The sequence below is a fragment of the Carassius gibelio genome, chromosome A9, assembly GCF_023724105.1.
Source record: "Carassius gibelio isolate Cgi1373 ecotype wild population from Czech Republic chromosome A9, carGib1.2-hapl.c, whole genome shotgun sequence".
Lineage (NCBI taxonomy): Eukaryota > Metazoa > Chordata > Actinopteri > Cypriniformes > Cyprinidae > Carassius > Carassius gibelio.
Window position 1 is genome coordinate 21,917,014 of NC_068379.1, and position 15,712 is coordinate 21,932,725.

The window sequence follows — 15,712 nt, forward strand, 5'->3', positions numbered from 1 at the left end:
AATTAATATAAAACGTGCAAGTTACTACTTCTTAAAAATACTTTATTATAGGCTATATCAGACAAACTAGCTAAATAACACACTCAACATAATGACTGACGAAGAAAACATCGAAAAGTTTTCAACAAATTGGACGATCATGTGCAAGTTGACTATTTTCGCTCGACTAGTTTTTCTAATTTCCATCATCAGATTCTCGATAGCCTCCGTCCATGTTAACGTCAATATACCAGAATGAACTGATAATGTCATGCTGCAATATTCATATCCTCTAATTGCGTCAGTGAAATTATCACGGAATTAATTAAACACGGTTCCCATTTCCAATTGACCACACGGCACTGTAGGAATCCTAATTAATTATAATTAAATTAAGGGGACTCCATGCAGTGCAGCATTGATTTGAGGAAAAGCCGCTGAAAGTTGGATTCAGAAGCGCCTGTAATGACTCCAGACATGATGGCGATGGGGGCCGGGCTGAGGTGGCCGTGTATAAATAGTGTGATCTGAAAAACACAGACATAACAGCAGGAGTGATCTAAACCTTCTACACGCAAACATATCGACGAATGCATTGTTGAGCAGACAAAAAGATACGGGTTAGATACATTTTAAAGTGGATTTCTGTAATCAGCCATGGAAGAACTCACGGCGTTCGTGTCGAAATCCTTCGATAAGAAAAGCAAGGAGAGCAGCAAAGAGAGCATCACATACAGGGAAGTTTTGGAGAGTGGTTTAGCCCGAGCCAGAGAGCTGGGAAACTCGGAGACCAGCCTTCAGGAGATTACAGAAACCAACAACAACCATTGTCCGATACACCTTTACAAGGAGCACGTAGAGCTGGAAAAGGAGAAATTGAAGGAGTTTAACATGACACGGGCTACTGACGGTGAGTTACACTTTCGTGAAGTGTTGGCTAATAACGTGTTTCGCCGCAGATGCGTTTACAATTAGATTTTCGCGCGAATACGTTGTTAAAATAGCTATACAATCTGAATACATTGTATATTGAGGTCATTTTCATAATCTTATAGAGAGATTTCGATCGCCTCGAGAGGCTAACTAGCATGCGAGTGCGTGGAGAAATTCAAGCTTTTATTCAGCTGATGCAGTGGGCACTTGTTCGTGCCGTGCAGAGAACCGTTTTCTTTTGAAAAAGAACAGAAATACAAGATTAATTTCAAGATAATCTCAGTAAATGTTAAACAAACTAACAAAATAAGAAAAAGTCCGTACTCACACTTGAAGTAGCCTATTAAAGTCAAAACATTAGGCCCTTGTCAAATCTGAAAGGTCGATCTGTCAATTTATTCCTATTTGTTCCTTAAATTGTCAGGAAATGAGTAAAAACTTATTTTCTCTTAACGTACAAACACTCGTGTAAATAAAGTTAAACAGGCTGTCATTTAACACAGAACCATATGGGTGATAATATTTTCAAAGTGAGATTTAATTTAAAACGGGTTCGCTTCACAAACTGCGAAGAAAGACGACAATCATGGCAGGCCCATGACATCTTGTTTTGGAATGAAACACCTCAATAATAATACCAATGCTTACTACTATTACTACTACTGCTAATAATAATAACAATAATGATAATAATTGAGTAGCTACATTTAAATGCCATTGATAATAGGCTAGGCTATATACTGCACTGAAAACAAAAGAAAGCGAGAAAACTATTGCAGTAAGACAAAGTTGTGTAAGTTTACATTTATTTATTGCAAACAGTTTATTAATACTGCTGGAATTATATATATATATATATATATATATATATATATATATATATATATATATATATATATACTAAACGTGCAGAGGTGAATTTGCTCTTTGTAAACTTTACATTTTTCCTAATATCTTGTAATATCTTGTAATATCTCTTTATCTTTGTATCTTAAATATAAGAATCTGCCCAATTACAATTCATAGGCCTGCATATTAAAAGAAAATCGAGACAATTTAAGTGTTTATTTGTAAGTCAGTGTTATTTGTAATACGATTTCCACAATGTAAACTATTACGTCTTTTTTTCAAAGCAGCAGCAATTTCTCACCGTTTATCTTGGTTTAATTTTTAATTTTTAAGATAGGCTATATCTTCGAGAAAAAAAGTGGTCCCTGTTGACGTCGTATAGGCTACTATTAATTAGATGTATTTAATTCCAGATTACTTCTGAGCCGCCATCTGCACGCTTTTTATACACTCGTGTAATAAATGAACGCTTTAAAAGAAATAATTTGTTGATTCGTTTATGCTGTATTTTCACAGGTATTTATGATTGCAAAGACAAGAAGGAAGATGTGAAGTCAGAGGACGAGGACGCACAGAGTAAACTGAAGCAGAGACGGAGCAGAACAAATTTTACCTTAGAGCAGCTGAATGAACTGGAGCGCTTATTTGATGAGACGCATTACCCGGACGCCTTCATGCGCGAGGAGCTGAGTCAGAGGCTCGGGCTGTCAGAGGCCCGCGTGCAGGTAAGAGCCAATTCTTCCAAACACTTTAGTGATTCTTTTTATTATTGAAAAAAATAAATGAATCTAAAATGAAAAAAGCAAAAAAAATAAAAAAATAAAAATAAATAGAGCAGACAAATCAGGCAAATATTATACATGACTACATAGATTAAAAAAAAAAAAATCATTCATTTTTAAACGAATGCATCACGAGTGCACCTTTTAGCAAATAATCCTGATGTCAAACGGGGGATCTGTGTCACTCATTTTTCATTGTTTTATGGAGGCCTACATGTTCACGAAACAGGTTTAAAGTAGGCTACAACCAGCATAGCATAATTGAGAAAAATACGGAGATTATTCATAATGTTTCTTGCTTTTATATTTGATTTAAGCAAGTAATAGAGATACTAAGTCTCCTATAATAGCGCTGCTGTGGTGTAGATATATATTTATATGCCTAGAGGAATTTATGACGCTGATAACTTAATGTAGGCCTACACGTAAAACTAAAGGACTTTTGTTAGCTGTTTTTAAAAGTAGAAATAATAGGCAATCTATTAAATTATTAATGTACTCTTACACCCTTCTTAGGAAGACGTTCTTGTTATAGCCTAAAGGGAAGTGAACTGGCAAGGAGAAAATTATCAAATAAATAATACAGATAGTAAGTGTGATGCTAGGCCTTCATTTCTCCTACACATTTGCTTAAGTAATTTGTATATCATAGCCTATACCCTGCGCCTGAGATGTTTACCATTTGGAGACGGTTGTTGTTCTGTTCACTCATAGCCTACACAAAGCATTTCTGTTATCTATCTGTTATTCAGAAAGATCTAACCACATCATTAAAATTAATGAAGAGATTGAACCGCTGCTGCAGGGATACCTTCTTATGTCACTCACCTCATTTTCTCCAACCTTATCTTTGTAATATCTGCCCATCGCCTTGATATACTGTTCCTATAAAAATGTATTAGGAATAATCCAATTCCGTTTTAACACCTACAGTGACACAGACCGTGTTACAAAACGTAATGGGAAAATAAGTAACATTGTTTGCCAGTGTGACAGCTTGCAACATATTTTTAATGTTTCAGAGGCGGAGGCGAAATCAGATTAAAAGAGGAGAGCAAAGAATGGGTCAGAACTGTGATTTGATGCAACCAAAAATTCATACTGCCTTAAATAGACGCCTCTGTTATAATGCATCACAATGGCATTTTCGTATCACATTTCAATTTTCGCAGAAAATTCAGAGTTAAATGCAATGGACGTGAGCTTGCCTAGTTGATATGGACCTGCTACTATACTGTCCTATAGAAGCCCTACGCCGACCAGCTGTCAAGAATCTAATTGAAAGTTATGAGACCTCGGTGAGGAGAAGGCAGTAATTCAATTACGACTAATATCTTTCGGTTTTTGGTGCAGGGCTAAATTAAATGTCATTATTCACTGTCTCTAATAAAAATCAAAAGGAAATCAGATTAGGGTATTTGTGAACCGCATCATTGAGTGGTCCTTAATGAAGAAATAACTGTCGAAACCAGTGTAGCTCACTTTCCCTATAGCATAGTGCTGGATAATTACAATCGATCAAAGACTGAAAGATGATGCATTCATTTTGGCGCACTAAAAGTCACACACTGAATAATAATAATAATAATAATAATAATAATAATAATAATAGATTCTATAATTCAAAATCCGAGTGTCTTACAAAAAACAAAAAAAAAAAACAAAAAAACAAACAACAACAACAAAAAAAAAACAAAAAAAAACAGATTGACAGACGTTTCCTTTAAAATTTTAATGAGCGAGTCTGAGAGTTGAAAAAGCAGCGCTAATAGCCTGATTTAACTGAAACGACCAAAGCGAGTAATGATAGAGAACTGTAGCCGTAGATTACTTTTGCTCTGTTCATAATTCATATTTTCATTCATGTTTTCTCAAGCACCTGTGATGCAGCAAATTAATTTTATTGGAGAAAACAAAAATAGATAAAGGCCTACATTTTAGCAATGTCAAATTGCCAGTTAGTTTACATGGTGCTTTGACAAGAGATTGTAGGCCTACATTATTTAGCTAATTTAAAGAAAAATAAATAAATAAGAAAACGAAAATGTTTTACATATAGGTTAGACAAAGCCAAATAATACACAGATAATTAATTGGCGTAGAAGACTAAAAATTGGAATATTTATTATGAAGAAGATTTGTGGAACAATAAATAGCTGAACTCGCTTTTCCAACTGAAATGTCTAATGAAATAATAAACTTCGCCGATTATCAGAGGCAACAGAAATCGGCATAGTTTTTCTCTAACGTGGGTTGCATGGACAAAATAAATATAACAAATATGCAAATTTCTGTAATTTAAGTTGTGATGAACAAGATATTTTTTCTGTTTTAGGTATGGTTTCAGAACAGAAGAGCGAAATGCCGAAAACAGGAAAATCAAATGCACAAAGGTAAAAAGCATAAATAATATTTTAATAAATAACCTAATTATTAAATGTAATGTGTAATATTAGATTTTAATATTTAAAGCATATTTTATTTCATTTATAAAGGGGCATGACCCAAGTCAGAGTAGAACTGGGTGCTCGTGAGCTGTAGCAGCTCTTATGTGTCCACTTCATCATCACACAATTTTATATCTCATTACATTTTAAACTTGATGTAAATGGTGAAATCATCTTCATAAAAAAATCATTATGACTATCTTTGCTCATTTATTATTCTTTTCTATTCAGGCGTTATTTTGGGCACCGCCAGTCACCTGGACGCATGCAGGGTCGCTCCTTACGTGAATATGGGCGCACTAAGAATGCCATTTCAACAGGTAGGAGTAACGAAGCTGAAACGGCTTTGTTCTTTATATTGTGTGTTCTGTGATGTGCAAACGTGCAGTTCAGTCGACTAAATAAATCACATAAAAGTTGCTTACTGGCCGAAAAATGTTTAGGCTTTGACAAACAATCTGATGTTATGCTAGTCATGCGTTGCGCGAAGGGCGCGAACCTTTCACCTCCGGGGCCCGATGAGATACGAAAGAGATAAGAGGGACCGAGAGACATTTCATCTGGTGGTGAAGAACTGTCTGCATCAGCCAGACGAGAGAGCAACCATAATTAAGCTAATAGCACAGCTAGGGAAAGGCAGATAAAAGAGATTATGAAAGAGAGGAATAACGCACTGATGGTTATTGGCACTGAGCAGCATTGGCAGGACTGAGGCATGAGGACTGCATACTGAACACCACAAATGTCCACCACCTGTTGTTCTGACTGCTCCTGTAGAGGGGTTGCACAGTCCAGTCTGACTGATTTGTGGAGATGCTGGAGCAAGGGGCTGCTTTAATTTTCATGTGTATTTTCACACAGAGATAATTAAAATAAATGCAAGTGCCAGGAATAAAGTCAGAAGGCCTTTGGTTAGAAATTGTGAGCAGCAAAGAAACTCGGATGCGATAGGCCATATTCATACCTGATTATTTTCCAAAAATAACTGACTACCAGGTCTGACGTTATTTATCCCCCTTTCAAAGTAATCTCCCTATGTTTGTATTCATGTGGAAAACAGAAACATTCTTTCCTACTGTCAAAAACTTGTGCAGCTTGTCAGATGTTGTATTTTAGTTGGACTGCAAAATGTAAAGCTTTGAAATATTTATGGTCTCTGTGCAGAGAAAGATACATGAGAAGAATACTAAAAAAGAAAATAAAAAAATAAGTCACTTTTTAAGTCAGTGGATGTCTAATTTTCACCTCATCTTACTGAAATAATTGCTAAGAATCTGCAACCTGATATTTTATGCCGCCTGCTTACATCTTCCCTTCCACCCCTAGGAACCATTTGAATAAATATTTATATATAAGAGAATGAATATTTTGGGTGCAAAATTGTTTATTTATGCCATTGAATATATAATTAAAATTACATGATGTTGCAGCTTTTAACGGTTGTATGGCAAGATTCAGTGTGGATCAAACTAATATGCTGAGATGTGAGATTTGCAGCTGTTGGAAGTTCTTTGACTATTAAGCTGTCTGAGCTCATTGCATAATAATTTAGCTCAAGAGCAGATGAAAAAGAATGCACTGAGCAAGTGACTGTTTTCACTGAAAGCAAACAGTTTGCGAAAACCTTCAGAGAGGTGTCCGAGCCTGAAACTGGATCCCTGCCGCTCCTCGAGCTGACCCCGCAGCCGCTGACTAACTCCATGTTTGTTTTTGCCTGCCCCACAGGTCCAAGCTCAGTTACAGTTGGAGGGGGTCGGAACACACTCCCATCCTCACCTGCACCCACACCTCGCAGCCCACGCTCCCTATCTGATGTTCCCGCCCCCGCCTTTTGGATTACCAATCGCGTCGCTGGCAGACTCGGCCTCTGCGGCGGCCGCCGTGGTAGCAGCTGCCAAGAGCAATAGCAAGAACTCCAGCATCGCTGACCTGCGACTCAAGGCAAGAAAACACGCCGAGGCGCTGGGACTCTGACCCCCATGGGCTTCTCTGCTGCTCTGAACTGATAATTGCTTCTAACACAAGACTAAGCCTGTGAAAAGGCCGTGACACTCACAGTTAAAACGAAACAAAATAAAAACAAAAGAGAAAAAAAGGGGTGTAAGGGGAGAGAATGAGAGCGAGAGAGAGAAAAAAAGTCACAAAAAACCCAGCTGCCAAAACAAACCACTTGTAGAGAAAGGTAATTAAATACCAATGAATCACCTTTTACTTTTCGTCCAACAGGCAGGACTTCTTGGAGGCCACTGGCTCAGCCCTTTCCAGGCACAGATCACAGCTCCAGGACCATACAAAAATATCTGGATGTCTGTCTGAAAACCAACTAGGAGCGAAGACTTTTAAAAAAGCAAAAGGCAGACACAAAGTGAGGCTAGAGATTGTGTTTTTATGGACAGACACTGAGACTTTGGAATCTCAACCTCAAAGTGAAAAGAAAGAGACGGCCATTTTTGCCTCCTACCACTGTGCCGCTGCCTAGTGCACGTGCTCAAATGAAGGATTGACCTATTGGGGCTGGCCTCCATTGTAACTGACATACATCTATGTTGATCACTGCCATGATAAGCCTCCATTACAATGAATATCTAAAGCAGTTATTTGCATTTTTTTTATTTTATTTAGTTTTTCATTGTTCATTCTGCTGTGGACAAAGACTGGAAACAGCAATAACATCATTGGTACAATCTCCTGGTTTTTAGTGGAAATCTTATGATTCTTTCTGTTTTGGGAGGAAATGTTGCGTTGCTGTTACTTCCTTCTGGGCATGTGTATGGACTTTAGCTTTCATTCTCATATTTTGTGCTCTCTTTTTTATGTGATGTGTCCTGGAATAGAAGTGAACCTATAGCTTTTGCACTTCAGGTCTTGCTTTTAAGGGGTTTACAATCCTTAATGCAAGATATACTACTATGTAAGGGGGAAACAAATTTGGCTTTCGTTTTGCTGAAATACATTGAAATGACTTGTTTTTGTTCGTTTGTCTCGAAAAGGATAAAAGGTAACTGCGTAATTTAACATTTTAAGGAAGATCAGTTTAACTGAAATGCAATTATGTGCAGTTAAGTGCAATACTGTAAATATGGAAAACGTAATATAGCGGTTGATGTTTGCTAATTAAACAGCGATTTTGAAGTTGGTGGGTTTTTGGCACTGATGTCGATATGTTGAAAGTTCCTCGCCACAAACACATCTTTAAAAGCTGTGTAGAAAATTATTTGCGTACTCTTTGCAATGTGCCATACCTCCCCGAAGTTCAATGGTATTCGAATATAGTTTTGTACACGTGCATTTAAAGAGATGTTGAATTCCCCTGTAACTGACACTGTACAAAAATGCTCTAGGTTTATGGATCATAAACATGTCTGGGTTTTAACATAACAATAAATCCACCAAAGACAACAATTTGATCGCGTTAATAGAGTTAGAATTATTTAATTTAAAGTTCCAGAGTCATTTACAGTATGACATGAGTTTCAGCAACTGGATCCAGAGTCTTTTTTCTCCATATAAACAACAACCGGTCTACAGTTCCCTGAATTGAATATAGCAAGCTTAAGAATTTGTTACCAAGATAACAAAAGCAGTATTATTTCCATGACTGTCCTATGAAATAGATAGCCAGTTCAGACATCAATTGCCTTTGAACTACGGTAGTAGATCTTGGTCAGGTCTACCTCGAACAATGAACGCTACATTGTTGGCTGTTTTCATTGTTCACCATTACAGTTGTTTAGGAATGTTTCCGTTTCTTTAATTGACGTCATTGGTGCTTTTATTTATTATTTTATCTGAAAGTTTATAAATGTTAAATAGTCAAATTTCAAGTGTACATACTTACATGGCTTTGCATTTATTTTTATATATTTTTTAAATGTTAACATTTGCAACAGTTTTACGCGAAGGTGTGACTGCAGTACATTTGTTTGACTAAAATGTAGCGTGTTTGAGTTTACAAACATTTCAGGGATGGTGGATGAAACCATAATACTTTGTGTTGAGATGTTCTTTATGCTCCAAGGAATTTGTTGTATCCCATCATATTGCATATGCAAGCATGCCCAAACATGATTCACCATTGATTTGTTTTTCTTCTGTTGTTTCACACACAAAAAAAGAATGTACATCTTGTACAAGTAATCTATCAATAAAAGTTATAAATATTTGTAATAGAGTTTGTAAAACTTGTGGCCCTCTGCAATTTTCTGAATAAAGGAAGCTCTGGTTCAGACATGTTCGTATATTATATGCACATATTATTATTTGTTAAAATTACTACAAGAATGCTCTATATAGAAGAGCCACAATATATTACATCTGAGAAGCTAAAAATGGTTTTGAATTAAATGAAAATGTCTTTACCATCAAAATGTACTAGATGTTGATCCTTGAGCCTACTGAGACAAATTCATGCCTCTTTGTCATGTATGAGGTGCAATATGGATCTGTAACCCCCCCCCCCCCCACAAACATATCTTAAATAACATCACAATCACATCTGACTTTTGCAAGCCTTTTTTGGAGGCCTTGTTGCATCTGGAAACCCAAATCCAGATGTGTGTACACAAAGTAATTGCAGGCAACATAGTGGCTTTTTGTCTAAATTGCATGGAGAAATTAGTCCAAATGGCGTCCTGTTGAGCAAGTACCCCCTAAAAGGTCGGAGCACATTTCATTTGTAGCTTAGCACTCATACATCAAGATGGAGTGATATAGGCAGAGGCTGATACCTGCACATTTAGGCACTGACCTCTGGCTGGGGTCTGCTGAATGAAGCAGAACATAACAGCATCCTTTTATGTTCTCTAATAATTGCCAACATATACCACCATCAATCAACACACAAGGCTTCCTTTTAACATGTACAAACACACAAAGGTATTTATACTGGCCACAAGTCACTAATAAAGACAAGCAAATGGCCTATGAAAAGGCTTAATTAAAAGTAAATCAAATTAAAAATTTTTTTATTTTTTTTATCAATGTTATTGCTTGCATTAAAAGTGACTTGAAGTTTAATGCAGTCATATGACTGACAATACTAAAGCTGATGTCCATTTAAAATGTTATTTTTTCGTAGCATGAAAGAAACTTCAGAAAATACTCCCATCTTGTACGTTCAAGGAAGAGACACTTACTGTAACATCTAACAACTTATGAGAGTATTACACTTATGAAATGCTGAATTATATTCTGCATAGGAAAATTAAATGGTTTTGAGTGAGAAAAGGCAAAAACATGACTTATTCAAGCATCTTCCCCACTTTGTGCCATTCCTGCTGAAACCAGAAGAACTTAACACGTGCTACCGATTCACGTGAGCCTTATCAATATCAGCCAAACTATGGTATATGTCCATGCATAACTTACGTAAATATTGTTTCTCTTTGTAAGTGCAAGGAAATGTTTTAATCTTTTCACCAAGGCTCTAAAGAAGAAAGACGTATATATATATATATATATATATATATATATATATATATATATATATATATATATATATATATATATATATATATATATATATATTTTTTTTTTTATTATTATTTTTTTTTATTATTATTATTTTTTTCGGAAAGGTGTTGTGCTGAATTCAAGCAGTGACAAAAACAACAAGAAATGCTCTGGAGCTGGATTTCAGTTGTATATGTATATGTTAACTGAATGCATTGACAATAGCTAATATATCCTCATTCGATCAACAATTAAGTCTTATTTGACACATCTGTAGCCAGTTATTTGGTTCTTAAATCAAGTGGGAGAAAACGTTGCAAAACTTCACAGTGTTAAACTATCAGCCACTTAAATCTCAACCAATAAGCTAGCCATTTTCTTGGTCTGGGATTGCTTTCTTACTCAGTCTAAATCTGTTGTATTTTGATGCATCAAACTGAAACCCTACAGGACTTGGATCTAACAGAATAGTAAAGTAGCGAGACTCTTCTTTAGGTGCCATTTCTCTTGCAGCATAAAAGTTACAGTTCAAAATCTGTTAGCCTCCACTTTGAGTGACAAAAAACATACAAACAAATCACCGTGAATCCATTTGTTAAAACACAAAACAACACACAATATTTATCATGTATGTGTGTGTGAATATATGTATATATATATATATATATATATATATAAACACTAAGATGTGTTCAATGATTATTCAATCATGTTTAATAATGTTTATTTTGATTGCTAAAACAGAAATTGCTTATAAAATCATTAAATATCAAATCTACAATAAATCTGATATTGCATAACAATGAACACAGTTTCTGTTTACCTTTCAGAGAAAAGTGTTTCCTGTTTATTCCATTTTCACAACAAAAGGCTTAAACGGGATGCTGTATGTATTTTGTGAAAGCACTTGTTGTTTAAATTAAATTATGCCTTCAGTTAGACATAACTAAAATATATTGATTCTGAGATCATGCCCTTCCAGACAGAAAATCAGATAAAACCAAACATTTATCTCTTGTTAAAATGCTTTGAGTTATAATTATTGTTCCCATGTTGATTATTGTTAAATATTTCACTTGCAGATAATAACTGAGACCAGATTTCTTAAAAACTCAGAAGCTTAAGAACTTGTATAGAAAATTTCAGGAATATTTTGATTGAAAGTAATAATAACCAGTGCTGTTTCGATGTTTTCACTAGTGATCAATGCTGGTTTCATTTCTGATTACTAGAAGTGATAAACAACCAACGGAGTCATGTCTCTCTGGCATTCCCACTGCTTTCAGATAAGCTTTACGATTGAATGGCTGGCGACAGTGAAAATCTTTTCATACTAGTGGGAATCAAAGTCAGATGCTTCAGAGGCAACTGATTTTTCAATGCCCTTAGTCTATCTCCCTCTATTGGGAGATAAAACCAGATAAGCATTCTCATGTGAATGCATTGCAGCGATGCAATATTGAATGATGAAAATTTTGAAATCCATTTCACTGTTTACCACATTTATCTCACACTATTTCACACTCCTTAAGTTAATGTTATTCAAGATGTGAACAGATGCCACTGTCTGAAATGACTTCATAGTGTCAGTTATTTTAAATATATTTTACGCTTATTCTCTACAAGCGACTAAACAATACTTTTTCAAACAAAAACCATGGGGAAAAAAGTGAATATTAATAAAGTAAATGCTTGAAATGGCTTTACCAAAGAAACGAGTCAGATCAAAACCAATCTGAAGCACTTCTTCATAACAGCAGGAGCTGTTTTTTGACTAGTCTCATAAAAATGTATCTAAAATTGCATATGAAGAAAGACCAGACATGTTTTTATAACCATAATATTTAATTTTCCACACCAGTATGCAAAATTATTTATTGAGACAAATTCAGCATGCATCCCTGCTGTGTTTCAAAAAACCCACTAATTCCAAGTGTTTGTCCATATGGGACAAACTGTTTGTCTGGGAGTTTTTTTTTTGATAATCTACCGTGACTTTTTGCTGTGTATAATTTAAACCGCACACTAAGCTTTGTGTAAATCATTGCCCAGTCCTTCAGCTTCTGTGTTGTCACTGTTAATTTGAGTCAAAGTCCAATGTGTCCCGTATTGTGTTTAAAATGACTTCCTTGACCCTTACAGTCAGCAACAATCTCTTGATGTTCTGTAAACTGAACATCAAGAGAAAACTTTTTCAAAAGGAGTTTTCCACACACACACACACACACACACACACACACACGAAGAATTGTAGAGAAAGCCATTACATGCTATTATGATAAACTGTTAACAATGAAGCACAATGTCAAAATAAATCCAGCATCTCTAGTTAAATATCAAAATATCAAACCACCATAAATCTGATGAGAAAACAATGAAGGCGAAACAGAAATCTAAACATTTCAGTGTTTGAGATGCTTGCCATTTGAGCCTTTGCTAAAGGGTGAACCAGAGATGAAACAGCATTAGATTCTGAAAAAAAAAAAAAAGCCCAGGCTCAATTAAAATGAGGGAACAAATATGCGAGCTAGAAGCTAAGCAGAAACTCCCATGCAAAAAAAAAAAAAAAAACACCTGTAAAATGCAAAGCACACAAGACGATCAAATGAAAACGACTTAATGCTAAACTAAAAATAGGACAGCACAAACAATCATAGTCTGTATCCATGTACGATGTCATATACGGGTTGAATTAAAATATATAGTGAATATAGTATAGATTACAACCGAAAAATATAACGGTGCACAACGATGACAAAATCATCCTATATCAAACAATAAAGTGCATGTTCTGTTTCTGCAGAAGGTCATGATTCTTTCTCCTCCCTCTTTAGTAATGTGGCTGAGATTTCAGCAGATGGAGCCTCAGCATATCCTGGATGAATGTTAATGAAAAGCAAACAGCCCACCTAAGCAGTTTATACAGTGTAGTATCACTGTGAGCCACGCTAAAGCGATCCCTCCGCTCCTACAAATAAAGTGCACTTGAGGGGAAAATAATTACATGCCTATTCCTGACTTAGGGTCAAATGTATTATAATGTAAACGCAAACATCTTGTACTTCTTTTTTTACAACAAAATGTTAATAAGAGGGACAGTGCCTGAAACAATATCTTTTACCTAAGAAGATCTGATTAATAGTAGGCGTAAGCAATGAAGGTTTAACAAATCGATGATCGCATGACATGAAGCAAATGTGAAATTTCACATTTAGATTACGGGTATGTTCAGGATTGTCAAGGCCTCAAAGGATTTCTTACGGGATTACCACATGGCTACTGGGCTAAGCTACGGTCTCACACCCTACATTCTAAGAGCAAGAGGTCAAAGTGGGCTGAATACATTTCAGTGCTATCCTGAGGGGAACTTTAAAATCCGGTATTCCGAAAAACACTCTTGAGAAGTATTGTTTTTGTGTGAGTACAGTTACGACTGAAATTCTTAATCAAAGCAGTGCTTTGAGAGTGTGGTCACATGATATGAGATCAATATTGTCAATGAAACAGACCACGCTCATTTCTGTGAGACATATTTCATAATAATCATAATAAAGTCTGTTTTTAACTATTGTTTTAGTGAGGCCACCCTTCACCAATTATTATAGAGAGCTGAATTTACATAAGGTTTGCAACTATCTTTTACAACTACCATAAAAGTAACTGCACATGCTAGCTTACCATGGTAGGATATTAGCAATGTTAGCATAGTAAACGAGAGTATCCATGTAATGAATGGGCGGAAGCAATTATTCTAATTATTGAACCAATCAAAGAAAATAAAATCCTACAAAACCAAAAGTAGAAACATGAACAAGGGGGAAAAAATAGATGAAAAAAATTTGGACCACTAATGTCGCTGCAATATTGATAAGGTTCATAATAAAACAATGCAATAAACCAAACCATAGCACTCACAATTAATCATAGTTAGCTGGGGGCACTTCCAAGAAAAATGATTTCATTTCAAGGGACAGTCTCAAGCGGTCTATAATGAGATTGACTTCTCAAGCTGTTCATTTTGCTGTAAGTTGGCCACTTTGACCAGCTCAGACGTTTACGAGTGCTGTGAGAAAATGGCTGATGAAAGACAAAACAAGATTCCCGATTCTGCCAACGTTATCCGCCAGGTCGGGTTCTCAGCCACAAGTCAACCCCATCAATTTGGACTAAACCAATTGCCTAGCACATCAGTCTTTTGGTGCTTAACACAATTTCGGAAAATATCCTTAACATTATGTTGTATTATAAAGCAATATATTTCACAAAAACACATAACGATTCTATGACAAAAGAGAGCTTAAACAATATTTGGTGCTGTCAGATGAAAAAATAAACTGTAAATCAACTGAAGAGATGATGTTTAACCAGTCAATGCGAGATAGGGACAGCGATTTCCAACATCCTGATGGTGCCCACCAGCTCACGCTTACTGTAGAGCTCAGAAATGCTTCTGAGGTAAAAATGTTAACTTTCTTAAGGCTAAGGGCACTTGGGTCTGTAAATAGCCAGAGGGAATGTAACATAGTCTGATTATAGCCCATCTCTACATTTCCCAAATGTTTTACAGTTCCTGACCATTAATCAATAGCAGCAAAAAATAAAAACCTCTCCAGCTTGAACTGCTGCAGTTCACTGAGGTGGTGGATTTCTAAGAGCTGTGGAAAGATCTAGGTCTTATCGTGACCAGATCGCAACTACTGAATGCAACTGTATAATTTTTCACAATGAATCAGTGTGTGTTGTTACTGTGCAGCAGCAACCTCCCATAAACCCAATCAGTCAAATTATACATCTAAATGAAAAAAGGAAGACTGGGTTAAAAGTGAGCACATGTCTGAATTTCCCTTTCAAATGCTGTGTTTTTAGGACAAAACAGATAAAAACGACAATGAAACAAAATTATTTTGCCTTCAGTTTCCTGTTAATAATGAATCAGACCTTTCCAAGATCCAGTTAAATAAAAAAAAAAGAGTGTCTTGTGTAATAGTAACCTGAAATCAAAGGAAGCCAGTCCTGTTCTTTGAAGCTTGGACACTGTAGCCTATTGTGTGTAGAGCGAAGTGGTAAAGTAGGAAAATATTGATGCCTTTAAACCCACGGGGACGACTCGAAGAGGCGAATCTTCACAGGGCATAATAAACATTAGCTCTCAGCACAGTCTCCACGACTTCATACGCTGGTACACAAAATGAGTTATTGCATGCGCGATAACAGACTCTCAGCTTTAGCAGCCTCGTAGTAAAGCTAATAAATGTCATAGGTACATAATCC

The 15,712-nt window shown here is 35.9% G+C and overlaps 1 protein-coding gene across 1 annotated transcript; it reads left to right on the top strand.

The window, feature by feature from the left end:
• Positions 1 to 517: 517 nt before the first annotated feature.
• On the top strand, positions 518 to 8,122 carry LOC128019975 (short stature homeobox protein-like). Its single transcript, XM_052606436.1, has 6 exons — positions 518 to 889; positions 2,278 to 2,486; positions 4,879 to 4,936; positions 5,222 to 5,310; positions 6,716 to 6,931; positions 7,217 to 8,122. Exons 1-6 carry the CDS (start codon positions 637 to 639, stop codon positions 7,304 to 7,306), a joined length of 915 nt encoding a protein of 304 aa, XP_052462396.1. The 5' UTR covers positions 518 to 636; the 3' UTR covers positions 7,307 to 8,122.
• Positions 8,123 to 15,712: the final 7,590 nt, after the last annotated feature.